This window comes from Cetorhinus maximus, chromosome 1 (assembly GCF_964194155.1).
Source record: "Cetorhinus maximus chromosome 1, sCetMax3.hap1.1, whole genome shotgun sequence".
Classification (NCBI taxonomy): Eukaryota; Metazoa; Chordata; class Chondrichthyes; order Lamniformes; family Cetorhinidae; genus Cetorhinus; species Cetorhinus maximus.
Genome location: NC_135879.1, coordinates 179085653 through 179111748, shown reverse-complemented (window position 1 = coordinate 179111748; position 26096 = coordinate 179085653). Strand labels below are relative to the sequence as shown.

General features: G+C 41.8%; 1 protein-coding gene across 7 annotated transcripts in view; it reads right to left on the bottom strand.

The window, feature by feature from the left end:
* atosb (atos homolog b) overlaps positions 1-26096 on the bottom strand; it is a 155700-nt gene that overhangs the window by 41491 nt on the left and 88113 nt on the right. For 4 of the 7 annotated variants that reach the window (XM_078550256.1, XM_078550247.1, XM_078550299.1 and 1 more), the window contains exons 3-4: positions 19132-19366; positions 1459-2497 (exon numbers count right to left, since the gene is read on the bottom strand). In XM_078550256.1, coding sequence (XP_078406382.1) covers positions 1459-2361 — 903 coding nt within the window. In that variant the 5' untranslated portion in view covers positions 2362-2497; positions 19132-19366. Of the gene's footprint in view, positions 1-1458; positions 2498-6503; positions 6533-13908; positions 14014-14118; positions 14137-19131; positions 19367-26096 lie in introns of those variants that run through there. The other 3 variants (XM_078550273.1, XM_078550280.1, XM_078550290.1) reach the window with 3 other exon arrangements.

Sequence of the window (26096 nt, the reverse complement as noted above, 5' to 3'; positions counted from 1 at the left end):
CGAGCTTATGAAAAAAATTAAAAGCAGCATCTTAAATAGAGAAAGCCAAAAAAAAAGTTAATGGAATACTGGATTTTATGGCAAGACAGAGAATGTAAACTTCAAGGTGTTATGGTGTATTTATATAAAACCTTAGTGAGATTACAGTTGGACCATTGCGTGTAGTTTTGGGCTCCTATAGAGAGGGAGGAGATAAAAGTCCATCCATCGGGTCACCTTTGCAGAATGCACACCAAATTCAAATTAAGTTCTTTAACCCTGGTTTCCAGTTACTCTGGCCTGAGACTTGCTCTGATTAAATGAATGTGGGTTGGATTCCATAATGACACATGCAAGGAAATGATCTAAAAAATTAACTTAATGCAGTATAGTCAAAACAAATTCAAAATTAAAGAAAAAAGGTTTTTGCAGGTTGATTATTTGTCATAACATTGTCAGAAATCATTGTTTTTTTTGCCAATAAATTAGCCATCTCAGGTGGGCCCAGGAAGAAAGACCCGAAGTCATTCACCATCCTGACTTGGAAATATATCGCTGTTCCTTCATTGTTGCTGGGTCAAAATCCTGGAACTCCTTTCTTAACAGCACTGCGGGTTTACCTACACCACATGGATTGCAGCGGTTCAAGAAGGCAGCTTACCACCACCTTCTCAAGGACAATTAGGGATGGGCAATAAATGCTGGGCCAACCAGCGAAGCTCACATCCCGTGAATGAGTAAAAAAAAATCGTCCATCAATCCTTTTGAATTTTGAAGGATCTGGCAAGTTGGTTGATGAAGCTATTCAGATTCTATATTTTTCCCCAACTTTACTTACTTTACCACAGGATGCAATATCCTCAGCACTGCAATAGGAGAAACCGGAACAGTAATCCAGGTATGCTGAGTTTATATTTCTTTAACAAGGCAGAAGCAAATATTCCCATTTGACTTTGCTACAGCCATATAATTGTGAAGGTATTATTTGATTTGGGACATGTTCATCAAAATAACTCCAGAGGTCATTCCAGTCTTCCAGTAATATGGCTGTCGGAAGTCATGACAACCCAAGTTTACGCCAAGGTACAATCTAACTTTTGTACCATGGCACGGACTTCCACTCTACACTTGAACACAGCTACGCTTCAGTGACATAAGTAACCCAGGCAACAACCAAGGAGTCAATATCTTGGACTAACCTTGGAGATGATCCAGAGGCACCTATGTCATGAAAAGCTAGAGAGTTGAGACCTGAAATATCAGGTTTTCATAAGATAAAAGGAAATACTGTCAAGACAGGATATTTTCAACCAGATACAAGACCTTGAAAAAAGAATCAATACCGAAGGAAGACAGCTTTGTTCTCTAAAGCAGTTCCCTAAACATTTTCTTTGTATTAACTAATGGATTTAAGAAACAAGGCTCAGTTGGAAAGCATACTAACTTGCCAAAGAATAAGATACTGCCAATATCACAAACCTTGGATGTATCCCTTGAGGATGGAAGTAGGTGATTCCAGAAAGGTGCTGCTTTGGCATCAGTACTTCTGCAAGAAACTGGGATGGAATTAACTAATTGAATCCTACATTTCTTTGCAACAGAAGGGCTCTCATCCCCTGAGCACATCTCTTTCCCTGATGCATTTGTTGGCGATAGCAGCTTTCGTTTTACTGTACATCTGGCAGAGATTGTACTTGATTGTCCACAGGAGAAGGGTGTTTTCTCAGAGGAGAGCAGTCCAGTGCCAATAATAGGTTGGGTCTCTTTCTCCGAGGATGGTGTTGTTGGTACCAATTTATTTCCAGGTGAATCTGTCTCACCATCTTCTATCAAGATACTGTCTTGGGAGCCTGTGTGTTCAATAACGTGCAAACCACTGTGAGAAAAGTGTTGTGCAGAACCATGCATAACTGGGTCTCCATCATGAAAACTAATATCCCGGTGATCTGTATAGTCACCTGTCTTTTCTACAGCCTTTTCAGAAAGATTGCCATTATCAGTTCCACAATAAGATGCATTTAGACTTTCAGTCAATGTAGCAGAATTTTTGCAGTGCACATGGATTCTTTTCTGATTGAGTTCAAGGTCTGGATGATGTTCAGTTGGACTTCTTTTAATACCCTGTTTGCAATTCCTCTGATCCAAACTATTTGAAGAGTTCGATAGGTGAGAAAATATTGAAAGTTGATACACTTTTTGAAATCTAACCTCACTTTCACTGTATCCTGCCAAAACTCCTCTTTCAGAGATGACATCACTAGAGTCCAAGCGATAGTCGTTTGTTGGTGTACCTTGGAAGCTGCCATCTGCTTGGCCTGTAGCCTGCCGAGGTACATCTTTAGATTGCTCTTTCTGAGAGGTCTCCAGATGCATGTGCCTCATGGACTGCTGTGTTTTACACCACAGAAATGTAGAAATCCAAGGGCAGAAAAATGTTTCTGTGCTTTGCAAAGATGAGGAGTCTCCTTCATGAAGTTAAACCAAAGATGCTTTTCTGGACACTCCTGTGGCACAGCATCTAAAAAAGAAAGAAAATGACTCTTAAATCATCGATAAAAGCTTTTAATCAGAAGCTACTTATTTATAATTAGCTCAACGCATGAAAATATTATTGTGTCCATAAAATTATAAAATCCCAGTTTTTAATAACATGCATTTTTGCAGCAAAGGCCCGTTTAAATTGTTTGAGGTCTGCCAGTCTAATGGTCGACAAATATGATGTCCTTCAAACGCAAGTGATTACCAAACTCTGAAGACTCCCAGCCTGTTTATTAAAAAATGTAGTTTGCCAAATATTTCACTTAAAAAAAATTATGTATTCTTATCTCTACCTCATGTGTTTCACATTTTCAATGGTCTCTCATTTTTTGATACTTACAAAACTTATTACTTGAAACCCTCAGAACTAAACTTATGAATAACATATAGAGTTTCCAATTGATTGACATGAATACACACTCTCACCATGAAGGGACACAACAACAGCACTTATGTTACTAATGTAAACACAATAGTTTTTTCATTCATCATGGGAGGTGGGTGTCGCTGGCTAGGCCAGCATGTATTATTGCCTCTTCCTAATTGCCCTTGAGAAGGTGGTGGTGAGCTGCTTTCTTGAACCGCTGCAGTCCATGCAGTGTAGTACAGTACATGCAGTACACCCACAGCGCTGTTAGGGAGGGAGTTCCAGGATTTTGATGCAGCAACAGTGAAGGAACAGTGATATATTTCCAAGTCAGGATGGTGAGTGATTTGGAGGGGAACTTCCAGGCGGTGGCGTTCCCATGTGTCTGCTGCCCTTCTAGATGATAGTGGTTATGGGTTTGGAAGGTGTTGTCTAAGGAGCCTTGGTGAGTTACTGCACTGCATCTTGTACAAGGTACACACTGCTGCCACTGTGCGTCTGTGGTGGAGGGAGTGAATGTTTGTGGGTGAGGCGCCAATAAAGCGGGATGTTTTGGCCTGGATGGTGTCAAGCTTTTTGAGTGTTGCGGGAGCTGCACTCATTCAGGCAAATGGAGAGTATTCCACCACATTCCTGACTTGTGCCTTGTAGATGGTGGACAGGCTTTGGGGAGTCACAAGGTGAGTTACTTGCTGCTGGATTCCTAGCCTCTGAATTGCTCTTATAGCCACAGTGTTTATATGACTAGCCCAGTTCAGTTTGTGGTTAATGGTAACCCCCCAAGATGTTGATAGTGGGGGATTCAGAGGTGGTAATACCATTGAATTTCAAAGGGAGTTGGCTAGATTCAGTCTTGTTGCAGATGGTCATTGCCTGGCACTTGAGAGGCAGGAATGTTGACAACTTGCCACTTGTCAGCCTAAGCCTGGATATTGTCCAGGTCTTGCTGGTTTTGGACATGGACTGCTTCAGTATCTGAGGAGTTGTAAATGCTAATGAACATCATGCAATCATCAGCGAACATCCCCACTTCTGACCTTATGATGAGCTGAAGATGTTTGGGCCAAGGACACTACCCTGAGGAACTCCTGCTGTGATGTCCAGGGGCTGAGATGATTGGCTCCAACAACCACAATCATCTTTCTTTATGCTAAGTATAACTCCAATCAATGGAGGGTTTTTCCCTGATTCTCATTGACTCCAGTTTTTCTAGGGCTCCTTGACGCTACACTCGATCAAATGCTGCCTTGATGTCAAGGGCAGTCACTCTCCCCTCACTTCTGGAGTTCAGTTCTTTTGTCCATGTTTGAACCAAGGCTATAATGAGGTCAGGAGCTGAGTGACCCTGGAGGAACCCAAACTGAGTGTCAATGAGCAGCTTATTGCATAACCTTACCCAAGAAAGGATATACTTGCCATAGAGGGAGTGCAGCGAAGGTTCACCAGGCTGATTCCTGGGATGGCAGGATTGTCATATGAGGAGAGATTAGGCCGACTAGGCCTGTATTCACTGGAATACTAAAATTCTGACAAGGCTGGATAGACTGGATGCAGGGATGACGTTTCCTCTGGCTGGAGTGGGGGGCGGGGGGTGGCGGTGTCCAGAACAAGGGATCACAATCTCAGGATACACGGTAGGCCATTTAGGACTGAGATGAGGAGAAACTTCTTTACTCAGAGAGTGGGTGAGCCTGTGGAATTCTCTACCACAGAAAGCTGTGGAGACCAAGTCACTGAATATATTTAAGAAGGAAATAGGTAGATTTCTAAACTCTAAAGGCGTCAAGGGGTATGGGGAGAGAGCAGGAATATGACGTTGAGATAGAGGATCAGCCATGATCATATTGAATGGCGGAGCAGGTTCAAAAGACCCAAGTGACCTTAGTCCTGCTACTATTTTCTATGTTAAACAAGTGCCGCTTGATAGCAATATTGATAATCCCTTCCATCACTTTACTAATGACAGAGAGTAGACTGATGGGGTGGTAATTGGCTAGGTTGGATGTTTCCTACTTTTGGTGTACAGGGCATACCTGGCAATTTTCCACATTGCCACGTAGATGGTGTAGTGTTGTAGCTGTACTGGATGACTGTAACAGTAGTGTTGTAGCTGTACTCTAATGTAGTAAAATATCCCAAGATACTTCACAGGAATATAATCAGACAAAAATTAAGAGAGCAAAATAAGGAGACTGGCCAAAAGTTTAGTCAAAGTGGGGGTTTTAAGGAGGTTCTTAAAGAAGGAGAGGTGGGGAGGTTTAGGGGGGGAAATCGCTAGAGCTTAGGGTCTACCCAGCTGAAGGCATAGCTGTCAATAACAGAGTGTAGGAACTTGGAGGGATGGACAAGTGGCCAGAGATGGAGGAATGCAGAGTTCTTGGAGAATTATATGGCTAGTTGCAGAACACATCCTAGAGGAATTAGGGGCAGGTTAGTTACAGATAAAATTTAAGACCCCAAGCACAAGATTAATCACCCTACCAGTTGAGGCACTGGCTTCTTGGGTGATCTGGACTGAGTGGGAAGGACTCCAGTCTTGAATCAGAGGCCTACACTTCCAGGTTTCATTAACTAGGCATCCCACCCCACTATTCAACAACCATGCTTAAAAAAAAGCCCATGGTGGCTTGGCTCAGACTATCTAAGCAACTCCCACCTACCCAAACACAAAACCGGTTTCAATCTTCTATGCTGCATCACATGCCATTACCAGTCAAAGAAAGCAGACAGACACTCTGATCTTCTCATTCTGTTTATTTTTTATGTACAAGAGGAAATAAAATACGTCAATAAAAAGTAGTATTCATCAGCTATTACTTCCTGTGTCTTTCAGTACATTACTATGCAGCTCACTTCAGTTACACTTGGGTAACTGTGCAAGGGTCACTGTTCTATGTTTAAGTGCTTATACCAAGACTATATTTAATCAACATACTTAGGTTTGGATGAGGCCACATTCATTTTAAATACTGCTGCAAAATGGCCTTTCATCATGCCAATGGACTACATCTTAGGGATTAATTAATGTTATCTGCTTGGATCATACTCTAGTATTATTTTAAAAATAGTAGTACAAGTAGTGTCGCATTGTACCTCTGGTTTTCAACTTCTAAATACTTATTTCCCAGTACTGTACATTTTCCCGAATTTTGAAAAGTAGAAACAGAACTATTTACCTTCACAATTAACACTGTATATCTAAACTCATGAATCAAATTACCATTTGTCATTGTCTTTCATTTCAATTGTTAATAGCTTTGGGTTTGTGAAGGATTGGATTGTGTTCTTACAAAACTATGCTGAAAGAGCAGTTTCTGTAATAATGCAGCATTCCAGAATTTTCCGTAACATTTCTTCATTATTCCAACATTTGGTAAATAAATACCATCAGTGCACCAATTAAAATTTAGCAAAATTTCAAAAGGCCAATCTAATTTTTCAGCCATTTGACCCAATGTTAACCATTGTATTCCACAAACAACATTTCAAATGGTTCTAGCAGCAAAGGAACTTATATTCCAAAGAACATTTAGTCATGTAGATCAATACATAACTTCATGATCACCAGGTGTTTATTCAGCTTTTTGGGGGGGAATTTTATTTCCATTGTGTGAATTACCTGTTTTTTTCTTTGCTATTCACTTCATCCTGAGAGTGAGAGACTCTGTTAATCTTTGGCTCAATTTTAGACTGGTCATTATGTACTCATGTTATCTGATGCTTTTACCAAGCTGAAGTAATTTTTTTGTGTAGGAACAGCAATAAGCCATCCCACACCCCACCCCCAGCTGAGCCTGTTCCACCATTCAATTCGATTGAGTTCTTAATTCTACAGAAGAGACAGATGAGAAATGGTTAAACGGTTCCAAAAAAGTTTAGGGAACATGAAGATTCTTCAGTGGTTTAAAAAAACATGTAATTTTGAACAAAACATATCTTTAATAAACATTAGAACCATAATGGGGAAAGTGGACTGTGGAAGAAACTTAGCTACATAAACTATCAGTTTTAGAGTCAGGAAGGAAGTTGACACAGGAAGGTGGTGACAACAGTAGCAGTGTACATTTTTAAAGTGCCTTAAATGAGTAAAATGCATCACAAAGAAATAAGGAAAAAGCTTTGTTAAGGAGGTGGAGTTTTAGTAGAGTCTTAAAAAAGGAGTTGACAAGGTAGAGGGGTTTGGGGGAGGAATTACACAGCCTGGGGCATAGGTAACAAAGTATAGCTGCTCCTGATGGTAGGAGGCACAAGATGACTAAATTCGACAAATAGAACTTTTAGGACATGGTAGGGTTGGAGGAGGTTACAGAATTCGGGAACAGTGAGGTCATGGAGAAATTTGAACACAAGGGTGAGACTTTTAAAGTTGAAGGACAGGAAATGATAAGTAGGACAGAATTTGGGCAGTGGAGCTTTGGATATGCAGAAATCAAGGTCCCTTGTCCTCCAGCATCTTTGAGCATCATCCAAGGGCAGAATATTCCCACTGTGGTATGGTGCCCAGAAACATACACAACACTCAAGGTCAGATCAGTGTTTTATACAAGCTAACTATACTTTTCCAGCACTTGCACCCTAACACATGGTTGCCCCCATCAACACCCTCACCCATACCTATTTCTTTTGTTCAGCATCTATATTTACCCAATTACACTTCTGTGAAGTGCCTTGGGGCATTTTTCTATGTAGGCACTATTTAAATGAAAGCTGATGATGTTATACATTCTAAAAAGCAAGTTAGCTTTTTCATCAGTTGCAACCATTGATATTTTTAAGGATGTTTTCCACTAAAACCTCAGATCACTCTCCTGTAGATTGTTCCCCTTCATTTTGTATTTCCAGCATGTAATCTTCCTCCAACTTCATGGTTTAGCAATTCTCTGCATTACCAAAATAATCAAATTTTTATTCAACCTGTCAATGTTGTTCCCCATTTATGACCCCTCCCAATGTGACATCTTGGATAGCTTTGTTACCAGTCTATCCCCGACAATGATTATTATATTATGGCAACACAGATGGCAACAACAGAACTGATCTCAATTCATTTAGAATAAAACAGGAAATGCTGGAAATGTTCAGCGGGTCTGGCAGCATGTGGAGAAACAGTTAATGTTTCAGGTCGATGACCTTTCATCAGGACTGTGGAGAGAATAGCAGTTTGGGAAATGCTGAATATTTGCTGAATATCCACTTTGGGGTCTCTGAAAAGATCCTACAATTGTCCCTCCCCATTCCTATTGTGTCAGCCAATGGTTTAAATAATTCTAAGGCTTTGCCTACACTACTATACTGTGAAGTCCATCCCATGCATGAAGAAGAATTTACAGCTATCAGTTCAATCTTGTCTTTGAAATATTTGAATTCATGTCCCCTTGTCCTATTCTCACAAATTAGTTTAAAGTAATTTTCTAGATTTAATCTTAAACTTCTACACTTCATCTATCACATAGAATGGAATTTTCCATGCCCGCTGACATCGGGCATGCTCGGTGGCGCGAGCAGACAATATGGCAAGGCAGCCAAAAATCGGTTTCACGCAGTTGCGATCATCTGCACTGCTGGTCAATGGCGGGCTGAGTTTCCCGCCGTCGGATGTCGGGAAACTCATTATAATACATCTGCATATCATTATAAGCCCAGCCTGGCGGAATCATCTCCGCACGCTGGATCATCCGAGCAATCACGCTGACATGTTTTGCAACTGCACATAAAAGGCATGCAATTAGCAGGCTGCACTTCGAGGGGAACCTGGAGGTCAGTATATAGTAAAGTTGGGCTTCAAGGTTGAGGCGCCACACTTTCAGGCGAGGGCACAGGCAAGTTGATTTTTCCTGGCTAGCTGACAGTACAGTGCCAGGGCAAGGGCTGCCCTGCAGTTGAGGCAACTTGGGGAGTGGACAAGGGCTGCACTGCAGTTGATGGTAGTGCACAAGCATGTGCTGGGTGGGGAGATGGAAAAGGGAAGTGGCCATGCATTAGGGAAACCTTGTATCCAGTGACCATTCCTCCACAGCTGAGACAGTTCAGGCGCAGCCACATTGACGTATTTGGAATCAGGCCTCTAGCTTATCTGCCTGCTCGAGTCACAGAGGCACGAAAGAGGCACCACATGTTCCAGAGGTTTTCTTCCCTCAGACACAGGCTGGAAACTAATCACGTTTTAGTGGGCTGCAGAACAGTTGGACGCCTGGGCACATTGTACAATCTCCATGTGAAAGCTGGCCATGGAGCAGTCACTGGTGGAGGTACTCTCAGTCCCTTGCAATGTTATCATCCCGGTTTGGATCAGTCTCCCCCATGGTTCAAGCTAACGATGCAGCTTTGTAGTGTGGGTTAGGAAATGCCTGCACGTGAGCTGACAGCACTGAATGCAGTCCAATGGGGCAAGCTGCAGCCAATTGGTCAGTGGTCAGGTGGTGGGGTCACGGGCAGCCGAGCACCACACAAAACTCTGGCCATCCAAGAGGTGCCTAGCACTCTCCAGGATGTGTTAAGGGCCCTTCAAGCTTAGCCAAAAAGGTTCTGCCACATCCAGTTGAATGGTGGTGGACAATTAAACAACTCACTGGAGGAGGAGGCTCCAAAATGTCCCCATTCTCAATGATGGAGGAGCCCTGTGCATCACTGCAAAAGATAAGGTTGAAGCATTCGCAACAATCTTCAGCCAGAAGTGTCAAGTGGATGATTCATCTCGGCCTCCTCCAGAGGTCCCCAGCATCACAGATGCCAGTTTTCAACCAATTTGATTCGCTCCATGCGATAAAAAAAATGGCTGAAGGCACTGGATAGTGTAAAGGCTATGGGCCCTGACAATATTCTGGCAATAGTACTTAAGGCTCATGCTCCAGAACTTGCTGCGCCTCTAGACAAGTTGTTCCAGTACAGCTATAACACTGGAATCTACCTGGCAATGTGGAAATTTGCCCAGGTATGTCCTGTACATGAAAAGCTAGACAAATCCAACCCGCCCAATTAGCGCCCCATCATTCTACTCTCCATCATCAGTAAAGTAATGGAGGGGTCATCAAAAGTGCCATCAAGCGGCACTTGCTTTGCAATAACCTGCTCACTGACGCTCATTTTGGGTTCTGCCTGGGCCACTCACCTCCTGACCTCATTCCAGCTTTGGTTCAAACATGGACAAAAGAGCTGAACGCCAGAGGTGAAGTGAGAGTGACTCCCTTGACATCAAGGCAGCATTTGACCGAGTGTGGCATTCTGGAGCCCGAGCAAAACTGGAGTCAATGGGAATCAGGGGGAAAATGTGCCACTGGTTGGAGTCATACCTAGCACAAAGGAAGATGGCTGTGGTTGTTGATGTCAATCATCTTAGTTGCAGGAATTCCTCAGAGTAGTGTCCTTGCCCCAACCATCTTCAGCTGCTTCACCAATGACATTCCTTCCATCATAAGGTCAAAAGTGTCCTGGATGGTGTCCAGCTTCTTGTGTAGTTTGAGCTGCACTTGTCCAGGCAAGTGGCGAGTATTCCATCACACTCCTGACTTGTGCCTTGTCGATGGTGGGCAGGCTTTGGGGCCTCAAGAGGTGGGTTATTCGCCACAGGATTCCTAGCCTTTGACCTGCTCATGTCGCCACAGTATTTATATGGCTGGTACAATTCAGTTTCTGGTCAATGGTAACCCCCAGGATGTTGATAGTCAGGGATTCAGCGATGGTAATGCAATTGAATGTCAAGGGGTGATGGTTATATTCTTTCTTGTTGGAGATGGTCATTGCCTGGCACTTGTGCGGCATGAACATTACTTACAACTTGTCAGCCCAAGCCTGGATGTTGTCCAGGTCTTGCTGCATTTGGACATGGACTGCTTCAGTATCTGAGGAGTTGCAAATGGTGCTGAACATTGTGCAATCATCAGCGAACATCCCCACTTCTGGCCTTATGATGGAAGGTCATTGATGAAGCAGCTGAAGATGGTTGGGCCGAGGACATTACCCTGAGGAACTCCTGCAGTGATTTCCTGGAGCTGAGATGACTGACCGCCAAAAACCACAACCATCTTCCTTTGTGCTAGGTATGACTCCAAACAGCGGAGAGTTTTCCCCCTGATTCCCATTGACTCCAGTTTTGCTAGGGCTCCTTGATGCCACACTCAGTTAAATGCAGCCTTGATGTCAAGGGCAGTCACTCACCTCACCTCGGGAGTTCAGCTCTTTTGAACTAAGGCTGTAATGAGGTCAGGAACCCAAACTGGACATCAGTGAGCAGGTTATTGCTAAGCAAGTGACACTTGATAGCACTGTTGATGACTCCTTCCATTACTTTACTGGTGATCGAGAGTAGACTGATTGGGCAGTAATTGGCTGGGTTGGATTTGTCCTGCTTTTTGTGTACAGGGCAATTTTCCACACAGCCGGGTAGATGCCAGTGCTGTAGCTGTACTGGAACAACTTGACTAGGGGCGCGGCAATTTCTGGAGCACAAGTCTTCAGTACTATTGCCAAAATATTGTCAGGGCCCATAGACTTTGCAGTATCCAATGCCTTTAGCTGTTTCTTGACATCACGTGGAGTGAATTGAATTGGCTGAAGACTGGCATCTGTGATACTGGGGACCTCCAGAGGAGGCCGAGATGGTCATCCACTCGACACTTCTGGCTGAAGATTGTTGCGAATGCTTCAGCCTTATCTTTTGCACTGCTGTACTGGGCTCCTCAATCATTGAGGATGGGGATATTTGTGCAGCCTCCTCCTCCAGTGAGCTATTTAATTGTCCACCACCATTCACAACTGGATGTGGCAGGACTGAAGAGCTTAGATCTGATCCACTGGTTGTGGGGTTGCTTGGCTCTGTCCGTCACTTGCTGCTTATGCTGTTTGGCACGCAAGTAGTCCTGTGTTATATCTTCACCAGGTTAACACCTCATTTTTAGATATGCCCTCCTGTACTCTTCATTGAACCAGAGTTGATCCCCTGGCTTGACGGTAACGGTAAAGTGGGGGATATGCCAGGCCATGAGGTTACAGGTTGTGTTCGAGTATAATTCTGCTGCTGCTGATGGCCCACAGCGCCTCATGGATGCACAATCTCGAGTTGCTAGATCTGTTTGAAATCTATCCCATTTAGCACAGTGGTAGTGCCACACAACACAGTGGAGTGTATCCTCAATGTGAAGGTGGGACTCCACCAGGCTGTGCGGTGGTCACTCCTACCGATACTGTCATGGACAGATGCATCTGCAGCAGACAGGTTGGTGAGGATGAGGTCAAGTATGTTTTTCCCTTCTGTTGGTTCCCTCACCACATGCCGCAGACACAGTCTGGCAGCTATGTCAATTAGGACTCGGCCAGCTGTGGTGCTACCGAGCCACTCTTGGTGATGGACATTGAAGTCCCCCACCCAGAGTACATTCTGCACCCTTGCCACCCTCAGTGGCATCACCCGATTGATGTTCAACATGGAAGAGCACTGATTCATCAGCTGAGGGACGGCAGTATGCGGTAATCAGCAGGAGGTTTTCTTGTTCATGTTTGACCTGATGCCATGAGACTTCATGGGGTCCAGAGTCGATGTTGAGGGCAACTCCCTCCCGGCTGTATACCACTGTGCCGCCACCTCTGTTGGGTCTGTCCTGCCAGTGGGACAGGACATACAGAGGGATGGTGGAGTCTGGGACATTATCTGTAAGATATGATTCCACAAGGATGACTGTCAGGCTGTTGCTTGACACTTCTGTGAGACAGATCTCCCAATTTTGGCACTAGCCCCCAGATGTTAGTAAGGAGGACTTCACAGGGTCGACACGGCTGCAATTGTTAGAGTCACATGTAGGCCAGACCAGGTAAGGACAACAGATCTCCTTCCCTAAAGGGGATTAGTGAACCAGATGGGTTTTTACAACAATCGACAATAGTTTCAAGGTAGAGAGAGAGAGAGAGAGAGCGGAATTATGGAAAGAAAAATTATTTGAAGGAGATGATGAGGTGATGAATCTCCATTTCAACAGCTTGAGAATAGAGGAAGGAGGAAAATCGCATAGGGTGGTAAAATTGTAAATGTTTTTCTGGTAATCCTTACTGTGAGTGTCAGATTAGGACTAGCTCAGATTTTATAATACATTCCAAATAGCCAAATAGTATGCAACACCATCTAAACTGAATGGGCAATTCAATTATCTACAGGGGGAGCTGCATGAACCCATACACACACACACACACACACACACACACACTTGAATATAAATATTCAGAAAATTAGGAAGTGCAACAATAAATCTGAAATGATTTAGAAAACATCTTCTGATACCCTGGATTATGCTATAACTTTGCAACACTATTACTCCACATATAGCTTGCATAAGAGCCTCTGTTTTCATCTTTTTTATAATCATAATTTCCACCGATTAACTTTAGAATGAACTTAAGAATCAAAATTATGTTTCTAATTCTAGAAGTGTTGCATAAAAATAATAGTTTTCAGAATGGTATTTGCAGCAAAGAAGCAGCATTACTTTTTAGAACACAATTTAAGATATGCCCTCTGCTACATCTGTCCCTGGTTGATGTTGACATTCCACGAATAGATCCACTATGCTGTAATGTACTGACTCACACCACAGAGATATTTGCTAATTACCATCTTGGTGCCAGATACAATTCCATTTCTGGGTACTAGTTTCAAAACAAAGTTTTGAAATTTTCCCATAAATCTCACATTTCTCCTCCCCACCACATTAGAAATAAAAATCAAGTAAATGCCACAAAATAACCTGAGGTAAGACAATTTTTTTTAAACAAGTAACTGTCCAGCTGTTTGGTATTATCAATTCATTGCAGTCTCCAAAGGGAAGGGGATTTATATATACAAAACAAGCAAACATGTTGCCCAACTAGATATTTCATAAACCATTCACAAATGTTAGAAAGTACAATTGAACGTAAGGGAACATAATGTTCATTTTTCTGGTAAAATCTAATCTGTTGCATATACTATCAAATTTCTTCCTCATCATCAATGTTACTAAGAGGTGAAACAGGGCTCAGCCCATTTTGAGTTTAAATACCCTTCAATTAGAGATTAAGTTATTGCTCCACCCAAAAATCAGTGAAATTCTGTAACATTGCTGGTCAATTTGTCAGCATCATCCCAGGTAACTACTAGTCAATTTCTAATAAGATTAAAAGAAACAAATACGTCAATAATCAGAGTTCCTCATCTCAAACTTGCGGCAATGAAGAGGTCCTCCCTACAGAAAAGGGGAAGAGAAACTCACAGTCAGTTACAATACATCACATAGTTAGCATAAGTGGTCCACTTGCTTGTTCTCTCAGGCAAAAAATAGAAAGGAAAAAATAAAAAGGTGATTAGCATTCAAGACAGAGACCTTGCATAAATAGTCACTAGTCTCCAAAAGATACTCAAGTAAAATTCAATCTTCATCCATCTACTTTTCAAACTATGTTTGATACTTCTGACAGAAAGTATCTATTCTGCTAAAGTAATAATCAATATTCATTCAATTTTTTAATAATCTCTGATCCCAGTCAGATTTTCCCATTTGTAAAATACTCAGCTAATTAGTAAAGCAATTAGTGAGGCAATAAAAATGGGTAAAAGAACAAAAACAATTCAAAATCCACAAAAAAAAAGTGAAGTAGTGGGAGAACTCTGGATAGAGCACAGAATTTACTAACAGGTTAATAACAGAATTAGCGAAGCAAGAGGCCTGAAATAGCAATAGAATGTCAAAAATGGCCCACATCATGCAATCAGAATTTAGGAAGAGCATCATAGATAGAAGTTGAGCAACAGTCAATGAGTAATTCTGTAATTACTTAGCTAAAGTGCTATTATATGCTTCTTGATAGAGTTATTTACTGGAAATTGAAAGAATTGCAAGGACCAGTGGGGTTCTGATCATCTAAGGTCCAAGAAAATCCATCTGTTGAAAAGCAAAATACTAAATTATGTATTTCACTGTTATGGGTTAAATGGTTTAGAACACTGCTACAGTCATTTGTAAAAATAGGAAGTGATTCAAAAATTAAACGGAGAAGGAAGGCTTTGATGACTGGATTATTTCAAACATCAAAAAAAAGAGCAAAAAGTTTTCCCAAATACCAAAAATAGCAGAGAAAATTGACAAAACATCAACATTTAATAGACAGGACTATACAGCAACTTGAAATTTGAGAGCAAGTGGAGTTGAAAACAAGTTTACTCTATTTTGGCCTCTCACCAATGCAGAGAAAGAGGTTGGCCTGGATTTTACACTTTCTGCATGGAAACAGTACTAGCATATTGCAAAGGGGTTTGCAATAAAAAGATAACTGCAGTTCTTCTGTGCAACTTGACACAGTGTCCAATTAATCAGTGCTGTCAAATTTACATTTAAATTGGAACTGGAATTTGTTTCCAGTAGACTAATTGATAACTTCTATTTCTGGAGCTCCATGGCAAAGATTATGATTAAGTGCCTTTTAAGGGTGCCTGTGTAATTTCAGAGAACAAAAATGTAAAAGAAATTACAACTGTGAAACAAAGTTAAATTCCTCATCATTGTATATTAACTGCAGCACGAGGTCTTATGGCAATGCGCTGAAGCCCTTGTAACATTTAAAGCAAATTACGCTGACTTTAGTATAATACAGATAACATTTCCTATAACCCCCAGCAAAAAGAAATCTAAAATATTGCAGTGCAACAGCTTGTATTTATATGGAACATTCAACATAGTAAATATCCCAATGCACTTTACTTTAGGAGAAAAAAGACCCAAAGCACTTTGGGAGAAACAATTTAAACCATGGTCAAAAAGAGGTTTTGACCGTTCCTAATGGTTGGGCAGAAATGAGAAAGTCGGGGGTCATAGGGAAAAACCTCTGAAGAGTAGAGGTGAAGTAGCCGAAGTTGCAGCCGTAAGCTTGAAAGGGAGGAAAAGATGATGGAGAAAATTGACAGCAGTCCAGAGCTGGAGAATCAAAACATATGGGCTGAGATTTGGGCTAGAGTAAATTGCAAAGGGACATAAAAACATTTTTAAAAATGGCAGAGAGTAAATGACCAACTAGTCCATCCAGCACGTCCCCATACTGTCATGGTTCAACTGAGCATCAGGATTCCCAATCACACTCCACTTACCAACGTAGGGGTAAAAACTTCTGAACAAAGATTAAGAACTTAGAGTAATGCTGGATAGAAAGTTGGTGAAGGTCAGTAAGGTCTGAGGTAACAGGTGCAAAACTTTGGACAATCTGGCGTTTGTGGAGCACAGTAAGTTGGTAAGCACTGGAAAAATAAAGTCTGAAGTCAAAGGAACAATTAGGGCTTCAATGGTGGCGTGATAGGCAATGGTGGAGACATTCCTCCTGCTCTTTCTTGTGATAATGCTAAATCTATTCTCTCATTGATGAATTGGAATTGGTAATCAGTGAAAACAATGAGCCATAATGTCTGGTGGAGCAACTGAGTCGGATTGCCTCTCTGCTTGTAGTTATTGGCCTGGCAATGTAGCCTAAATCTATCCTGACCGACCTCTTGCCTCAGACCGGTGGGGTGGGAGGGTGGCCACTTTGGTGGGGGTTTGGGGGGGGTTTGGTGGTCTGTGGGGCTGGGTTTGGGGTGTAGGGACGGGAGCCAGGGGAGGGTGGCTGGGGGCGTGGTTAGGGGGTCGTGTTGGGGCTATGTGTGTGTGCATGCGCGTGCGTGTATATTTGGTGGTCGGGATGTCCCATGTGGGTCAGTGCTATATATAGGGCAGAATTTTACGGCCCGCTGGCGGGCATACACCCAACCATGTCGGGCATGAAATAGCGCGCGATGACATCGGGTGAACATCAAAGTCATTGCGCACTCGTGCGATATTTTGGTCAGCAGGCGTGTACGAGAGTCGGCAGCGCTCCGACCAACAATTAAGAGGCCTATTAAGGCCATTAAACTTTCAATTAATGTGGATTTTTTACAGCCCATCCAACGTTACGGTTGGCGGGTAGGCGAATCGGCCACGTGGCCTTTGCATTTTTGAGGGAACCTCATCAGAGGGCAGGATAGGTTTCCAATACTAATTTTAAAAAACATTAAAATGTTTGGGCAGAATCTTTACGAAAATCTGAAAAAAATGTCCCCACATAGGACTCACTCACTTGAACATATAGATAATAAAGATCTTAAATAATAAATAATAATAATAATAACAAATAATCTTTATTTTTGGATTTAAAATCCTTCAGCTCCCTGAGGCAGCTCTCATTCAAGGAGCTCTCATTGCGCGCTCACCCGCGCCCGCACTGACATCAACTTTCGCTCTCCTCCTGCCCTCCCCACCCTGAGCAGCACTGAGCATTTCAGCACACCTTTCACGCTGGCTGGCTGTTCATTGGCCAGCCAGCATAAAGTCGCAGTCGGGGGCCGACTGCAGGCGGCGGGCCGTTTCCCAGCTGCTCCCAGGCCTGCTCGACAACCCAAAAATCCTGCCCATAGTTAACCAGAAGCTAGAAATGGTTTTAAGTATTCTAACTTTTTCTGGGTAACTATTCCTGGAACACAGTCAGGACCATCTAAAGTTTGCAATTTAAATCACAGTATCGGATGGTTCCCAGTGCAGAGCGATCGCCCATCAGAGGTTTGAACTTCCTGGCCAATTGCTGTGTGATCCTTACCTGGGAACTTCTGGGAGCGGGAGCTCCTCAGCGTATCTTTGGGGTACCCCCAGATACACTATCCCGGAGTTTGGAAGTTACGGGCCAATCAATGCTGTCAAAATGCCACTAATTAACCAGCTCATTTCAACAGCTACTTACATTAAAAAGCATCTTTAATGTAATGAACCATCCCAGGTCCTTCACAGGAGCATTATAAAACAAAATATGACACAGAACAACTTGAGACGATATGAGGTCAGGTGACCAAAAGTTTGGTCCAAGAGGTAGGTTTTAAGGAGTGCCTCAAAGAATGCTAGAGGCATAGGGAAGGTATTCCAGAGCTTGGGGCCGAGGTAACTGAAGACACAGCCACCAACAGTGGAGCAATTTAAATTGGGGATGCACAAGAGGCCAGAACTAAAGAAGCACAGGTATCTTGGAGGATTGTGGGGCTGGAGGAGATTACAGAGATGAGGAGGAGTTAGATCGTGGAGGGATCTGAAAACAAGGATGAGAATTTTAAAATCAAGGCATTGCTTGACTGGGAGACAATGCAGGTCAAAGGGGTAGTCGGGAAATAGGACTTGCTGCGAGTTAAGACACGAGTACGCTGGATTAGTTAAGTCTTGTAATGATGGCATGAATGAGGGCTTCAGCAGTAGATTAGCTGAGACAGAGGAGGTCAGGCAATGTTATGGAGGAGGAAATAGGTGGTCTTAGTGATGGCACGAATATGAAGTCAGAAGCTCATCTCGGGATCAAATGTGACACTAAGGTTGCAGGTAGACTGACTTTATCTCAGACGGTCGCCAGGGAGAGGAATGGAGTCGGTAGCTAGAGAATGAAGTTTGGAGCAGGGACCAAACAACAGTTTCAATCTTCCCAATATTTAACTGAAGGAAATTTTTGCTCGTCCAGTACTAAATGTCAGATAGAAGTCTGATAATTTAGCAATAGTGCAGAAGTCGAGAGGTGGTGGTGACTTAGAGCTTGGTGTCATCAGCGTACATGTGAAAACTAATGCTATGCCTTATTGAGAGGCAGCCTGTACATTAGAAACAGGAAGGGGGAAAGAATATATCCTTTAGGGACAGCAGTGGTAATGATACAGAAGCAGATAGAGAAGCCACTCCAAGTGATTCTCTGGCTTTGAAAATTAGATAGAAAAGAATGATAATATTGAAGAATAGATGAGGAATGTGATCAGTTGCACCCAGCTGGACACCAGTGGTGAAGCGTTGGAAGAGAATGGTGCAGTTGTCAAAGGCTGCAGACAGGTCCAGAAGAATGAGGAATGCATGTCATACACATGATCCACAAAATTGGCCATTTTAGTACTAATCTATTTTGCCATGGGCATACACTCAACACTATGAGCAGATATCACCACAGATGTCACACAGCTCTTGAACTTATAAATGGATTTGTACCGAATGCTTTATATCACCAAATGTTACCAAAGCCCATCTTCAGTGCAAATGTTTTAAAATTTAGGACTAGGAAATACTACCATTCATCCAGCTGACTACACACAACATTTCCAGTCATTTTTACTGTATATTCTGATCACAGAATAATGTTTGACCAGACACTGTATTACTGCACTTTTTGTACAGGAAGCTGCTCAGTTAGCTGGTTAAACTTACTATTTCATTATTCTGATGACCTTCTCGTCTGGGGATAAGCTGCATCACACGCCTTTCTTGGTACAAGAGATTCCAAATGTTTTTAGTGTTTGCGTCAGCTATTCTGGCAAATCTTCCATCTTGACAACTGGAGATACGAACTGGTCGCAGAGTAACTTCCACCATCACTGGAGCATGTAATTTGCTTAAATAAGCACAACGTTTTTGTTCACTTTAGTCCCAGGACCAGGCAGCACTGGAAAATGAAATTAATTTTTATTACAGTATTATTGTGGTTACAGTTTAATGTGCAAGGTTACTGAGACATTGCTGCAGAAAAATCAGAACTGGCAATTAAACATTGCAGGTTATAACATATTCAGAAAAGGTAGAGAGGGAAAAAGGGAAATGGAGTAGTTGCCCTTATTAGGGATAAAAATGGCAATAGAAAAAAGGAAAGCAGCTATCAGCATATAATCCATATGGATAGAGAAAGAAGATAATAATAGATCAATCACACTATCAGGTGTAGTCTACAGATAACTGAATAGTGGAAGGGAGATGAAAGAAGAAATACGTAGGTAAATTAGAGAATTGAGCATAAAACATAAGAATAATAATCATGGGGGATTTTAACTACCTTCATATTAATTGGACAGAAGACGTAGGTAAAGGGGATAAAGGAATGGAGTTCCAACTATGTGTAGATGACTCCTTTCTAACCCAATATGTAAAAAACCCAACACGGAAAATTCACTATTGGATCGAGTAATGGGAAATGAACCAGAGCAGATGAGAGAAGTAAAGTAGAGGAACATCTAGGCAATAGTGACCATAATATAATATACATTAAAGTGATTAAAGTGAAGGACACGAATATGGCAAAAAACAGGTTAGTGGATTGGAGAAGCTGATTCTGAGGGGATGAGAATGGAACTTGGGAAAATAAAATGGTCAACTATATTGGCAAACAATGATGTGGACCAACAATGGGAAAAAGTTAAACGGTGTTCAATAGAATGCAAGAAAATATATTCTACTAAAAGGAAAGAACAAACTAAACATTAATGAAACTTCATGGTGAATAAAGACATAACAGAAAAATTGAGGGTTAGGAAAGAAGCATTCATTAAGTACATAGACAGCAGGGGAATGCATCATCATAGAGAATATGAACAGATTAGGAGGAATGTCAAAAAAACAATTGGGAAAGAGTAGAATTATAGGCTAATCAGCTTAACATGGTGGTAGAAAAAAAATGGAATCCTAATAAAAGGGGAGAATAGAAGAACATCTAGAAATGAGAAATATAATAATGAATAGCTTGCAAGGATTATATAAGGGAACATCTTGCTTGACTGACATTCAATTTTTTGAAGAGGTACACAGAGTAGACAATGGCAATGCAGTAGGTGTAATTTATCTGGATTTTCAATAAGTCTTTGATAAAGGTGCCCCAAAGTAGACTAACGAATAAGGTCAGAGAATGCAGAGCCAGGAGACAAATCGCAGACTGGATTGCTAGCTGGCTTCAAAACAGAAAGCAGAGTGGGAGTAAAGGGTAATTATTTACAGTGGCAAAAGGTGGAAAGTGGTGTTCAACAAAGCTTAGTGCTGAGACCACTGCTGTTCATGATTTACCGTTTGAACTATGGAATCAAAAACACAATTTCTAAATTTTTTGCAGGGAACACCAATTTTGCAGGGATGATAGTTAATACGGAGGAAAACCGCAATAAATTACATGAGGACATTACAAAACTTGTAGAAAAGGAAAATAATTGCAATTCACACAGGTGGTACATTTTGGTAGGAAGAATAGGGAGGTCACTTATTACTTGAAAGGTGCAAGTCTAGGTGCAGTAGAGGAACAAAGGCAACTCGGGAATACAAATATACCAATCCCTAAAGGTTGTGCCAAAAACCAAACCAAGCACTTGGCTTTATTTCTAGATAACTGAAAAGTAGGGAAATTATGCTAAATCTGTACTGAACCTTGGTTGGACCACACAGTAGCCCACACCAGAACTGTGCGCAGTTCTGGTCGCCATATTATAAAATGGATATAGAGGCTCTGGGGAGGGTGCAATGAAGATGTACAAAGATAATAACAGAAATGCTTGCGCATCCATATCAGGAAGAACTGATAAGATGGGTCTACTTTCTCTTGAAAGGAGAAGGCCATGGAGTGGCCTTATAAGAGGTAGTTAAAATTATGAAAGATTTTGATTTCTTTTTTATTCGTTCACGGGAAGTGGGCATCATTGGCTAGGCCAACATTTATTGCTTATCTCTAAGTGCCCTTGAGAAGGCGGTGGTGAGCTGCCTTCTTGAACTGCTGCAGTCCACATGCTGTAGGTACACCCACAATGCTGTAGAGAGAGTACAGGGATAATATTTCCTCTTGTGGGGAGGAGCATATCTAGAGTCAGTATAAAATAGCCACTAAGAGAACCAATAGAGAATTCAGAAGAAACATCTTTACCCAGTGGCTGACAATGTGGAACTCAATAACATAGGGAATGGTTGAAGTAAATAGTATAGATGCAATTAAGAGAAAGCCAGACAACCATGAGGGAGAAGGAAATAGAGGATTACAAGGATAGATTTTGATGAGGAAAGATGGGAGGAGGCTCGACTAGAGCATGAACATGGGCATGGACTGGTTGGGCCGAATGGCCTGTTTCTGCATTGTATACCCTATGCAATCCTATGTAGATTTATGGAATTAGAATTTCAGAATCTGAAAGTATATTAGCAGTTATGTGGGGGAGTAAAAACACAGACTGTAAGAAAATATAACAACGCACATATGATTTTTTATTTTAAAAATTCCTAACAGTATTTTTAAATAAAGGATCAACACAATTAACTTTCTGACTGCTAAGCAATATTTTCAATCTATACCAAATAATGGCTTCAGCACTGTAAGTAACATGTACTGAGAGTGAAACCCCTCTACCCCACCCCACAAGAACACATGCTGGACTTTAAATTGTCTCAATTAGCAGGAATATGAGCTACTGATTTTTGCAGAGACTGAGTTCAACCATGGTAGCAGAAAGTCATAATTCAACTTTAGGATAGGAGATAAAAGCAACATTTCAAATGGTCACATTCCCTTAAGGTCTGAGTGGTGTGGCGAATTAAAACATATTTTTCACCTCTAGAGCAGGTTCAAAACAGCCAAGAATGATGAGAGGACAGTCTCCTCACTCTGGCATCTACAAAGTCTTTAAATAAAATATGATTGGGTCGTCTTTGCTTAGTTTCTAACTAGCACATATACACATACGCAACTGCTCATAATGTAGAACCAGACAGTCAGTTGCCCTTAGAAGCCATAAAGACTATTTGTATTTTAAACAGAAAGGTTATATCAGTTTGGGTACAGGAAAAGTTGAATACTTGCAATAATAGAATGCTGATCATATTATTCAGATAAATTTCAAAGAATCTCTCACACAATTCATTACTAAGGAATTACATGACTTATGTAAGGGAAATGACACAGCCTCACAATCACAAACAAATGAATTTATTTTAGTGGGTTATGCAATGATAGCGAAAGAACTCCACGCACTAGTTCAAATAGTACAATATGAACCTCTCATCTATTGAAACAGACAAATAGCATTTCTGGCGAATGACTTATCCAAAGGACAGCATCCTAAAATGCAGCACCCGCCCAGTACTGCAGTGGTGAACAAGCCTAGATTATACGCTTATAAAACATGCAACACTTGTCCCTGGAATGCCTGATACGTAAAGAATTTAGAGCACAGGTAAATTCATTTCTCCCCCACCTCTCCCACTAGGAATTTAAATCAAGATGTCATGGGCCTAAAAATCCAATTTTGTTGTGCAAAATACACAATTAACAAATTATATTTCCCAACACATGCTATGTTTAAAGAACACATTAATGTAAACTGATAGAGAAACTTTTCTGTATTGTTATATCTTGAGTAGATGCTCAAATAAAAATGAAGAGAGCTGCAGGCTTCAAAATGCTGTATTTATCAGTTTTTTGATATGCAGTTGTATATTTATCTTTTGATGGATTGGTCAAAGTCCAGCCAACCAGAATAAGTTAGGTGATTAAAGGCCTCACTTGGATTTAATTTCTTACACCTTCTCGTACTGTTATCAAAGTAGTTTTGTAGATCATACCCGGTCAATCATGTTTGAAAAGCAATGATAATAACAGAGACCATAAAAGTAAATTTGAAAAACCTTGCTCACTAGATTTTCAAATGTAATTGCTGCATTTTTTTCTCCACCTTTAAAGTTACATTTGAAATATTTAAAGCTTTACTTTGGTACCTGGAATGCACTCAACTGAAGTAATTTGGGAGAGGTACACGTAACTGTCTTGAGCATTAGGCATCAAAGTGGAGATCTTGAAATCTATGCTGTCAAAGCAGTGAGATATCATCCACTTTGGACTGAGAAAGGCAAATTGGAATACTTTCTTAATGGTGACAAACCAGGCGCTGTGGATGGGCAAACGGATTTACGTAGGTGTCTACATACACAAATCAATAAAAGCTAGCCCACAAAAAATTATTAAAGAGGCTGATGAAATGTTTGACCCTATCACATGGGGGTTGGAATTCAAATGTGAAAAACGATGGCTTTTGTTCCACAAAGCCTTGGTCAGATACCAAGGCACGGAGCACTGGGTTCAGTTTTGGCATCAAACCTCAGAAATAGGCCTCGGAAGGTGACACATCGTATATTCACCAGAACTAAACTAGGGCTTAAACAGTTAAATTATGAGGGCAGGTTGAATAAACTTGGCTTGTTTTTGCTTGAATTAGAAAGCTGACCAATTTAATGGAGGTATTTAATATGATAAAGGGATTCAATATAAGAGAGAAACTAATATAATTTCAAACAAGAGAGAACAATACAGGGGAGCCTGATACAGAAATTGGCTGTGTGGTTGTTATTGGAGAAGAAAGCTGTAGATGCAGGAAGATATCAATGAACTGGTCAGGCGGGCAGAAAAGTGGCAATTGGAATTCAACCAAGAGAACCAACTGGAGAAGTGTGAAGTTGTATATTTGGGGAGGCAAAACAAGGCCAGGGAATACACAATAAATGGTAAGATATTGAGGAGGGAAGAGGAGCAAAGACCTTTGAGTGCATGTTCACAGATCCCTGAAGGTAGCAGGAGAGGTAGATAGCTGTTAATGCAGCGAATAGACCACTTTCCTTCAACAACCAAGGTACAGATATAAGAGCAGAGAGGTTACACCAGAACTGTATAAAACACGAGCTAAGCCACACTTAGGTAGTGCATATCATTTTGGTCACCGCATTAGGGCAGAATGTGATTGCACAAGAGAAGGTACAGGGCAGATTTATGATGATGTTGCCAGCATGGGAAAAGTTTAGCCACAAGGAAAAATTGGACAGACTAGGGTTGTTTTCTTTAGAACAAAGGAAGCTGAGAGGAGATTTAATTGAGGTATATAAAATTTTGAGGGGTCTAGATAGAGTGAATAGAGAGGGCCTATTTCCCTTAGCAGGGAGGTCAATGCTTTTATATTCTTTGCCTCGGCTAATAAAGGCAAGTATCCCATATGCCTTCTTAACCACCTTATCTATCTGTCCTGCTCCCTGAAGGGACGGTGCACATGCACACCAAGGTCCCTCTGATCCTCGGTACTTCCCAAGGTCCTACCATTCATCGTGTATGCCCGTGCCTTGTTTGTCCCGCCCAAGTGCATCACCTCACACTGATCCGGATGAAATTCCATTTGCCACTGATCAGCCCGTCCATATCCTCCTGTAATCTAAGGCTATCCTCCTCACTATTTACCACCCCACCAATTTTCGTGTCATCCGCGAACTTACTGATCAACCCTCCTACATTCAAGTCTAAATCGTTTATATATACCACAAACAGCAAGAGACCCAACACTGATTCATGTGGAACCCCACTGGACACAGGCATCCAGTCACAAAAATACCCCTCAACAATCACCTTCTGCTTCCTGCCACTCAGCCAATTCTGGATCCAATTTGCCAAAATGCCTTGGATTCCATGGGCTCTTACCTTCGTTATCAGTCTCCCATGCAGGACCTTATCAAAAGCTGATGCCCAAGTAGACTTCGTCAAATGCATTGCCCTCATCTACACACCTGGTAACCTCTTCGAAAAATTCAAATTGGTCAGACATGACCCCCCCTTAACAAAACCATGCTGACCGTCCTTGATTAATCCCTGCCTCTCCAAGTGTAGATTAATTCTGTCCCTCAGAATTGCTTCCAATAGTTTCCCCACCACTGAGGTTAGACTGACTGGCCTGTAGTTCCCTGGTTTATCTCTTCGTCCCTTCTTGAATAATGGTACCACATTGGCTGTCCTCCAGTCCCCTGGTACCTCTCCTGTGGCCAGAGAGGTATTGAAAATTATTGCCAGCGCCCCTGCTATCTTCTCCCTTGCATCACCCAACAGCCCGGGATACATTTCATCTGGGCCTGGAGATTTATCTATTTTTAAGGCTGCCAGACCACTTCGAACCTCCTCCCTTTCTATGCTAATTCCTTTAATTATATCACAGTCCTTCTGCCTGATTTCCATACCCACGTCGTCCCTCTCACTTGTGAACACCGACACAAAGTATTCATTTAGAACCATATCTATGTCTTCCGGCTCTACGCACAAATTACCACTATGGTCCTTAATGGGCCCTACTCTTTCCCTCGTTATCCTCTTACTCTTAATGTGCTTAATGTACTCTTAATATTTTTTCATGCCCCCTTTTAGCTCTCCTAATTTCCTTTTTAAGTTCCCCCCTACGCTTCCATACTCCTCTAGGGCTTCCGCTGTTTTGAGCCCTCAGTATCTGCCATAAGCCTCCCTTTTTCTCTTTATCCAATCGTCTATATCCCTCGACATCCAGGGTTCCCTGGATTTATTGGTCCCACCCCTTTATCTTTACTGGAATATGTTGGCCCTGGACTCTCCCTAT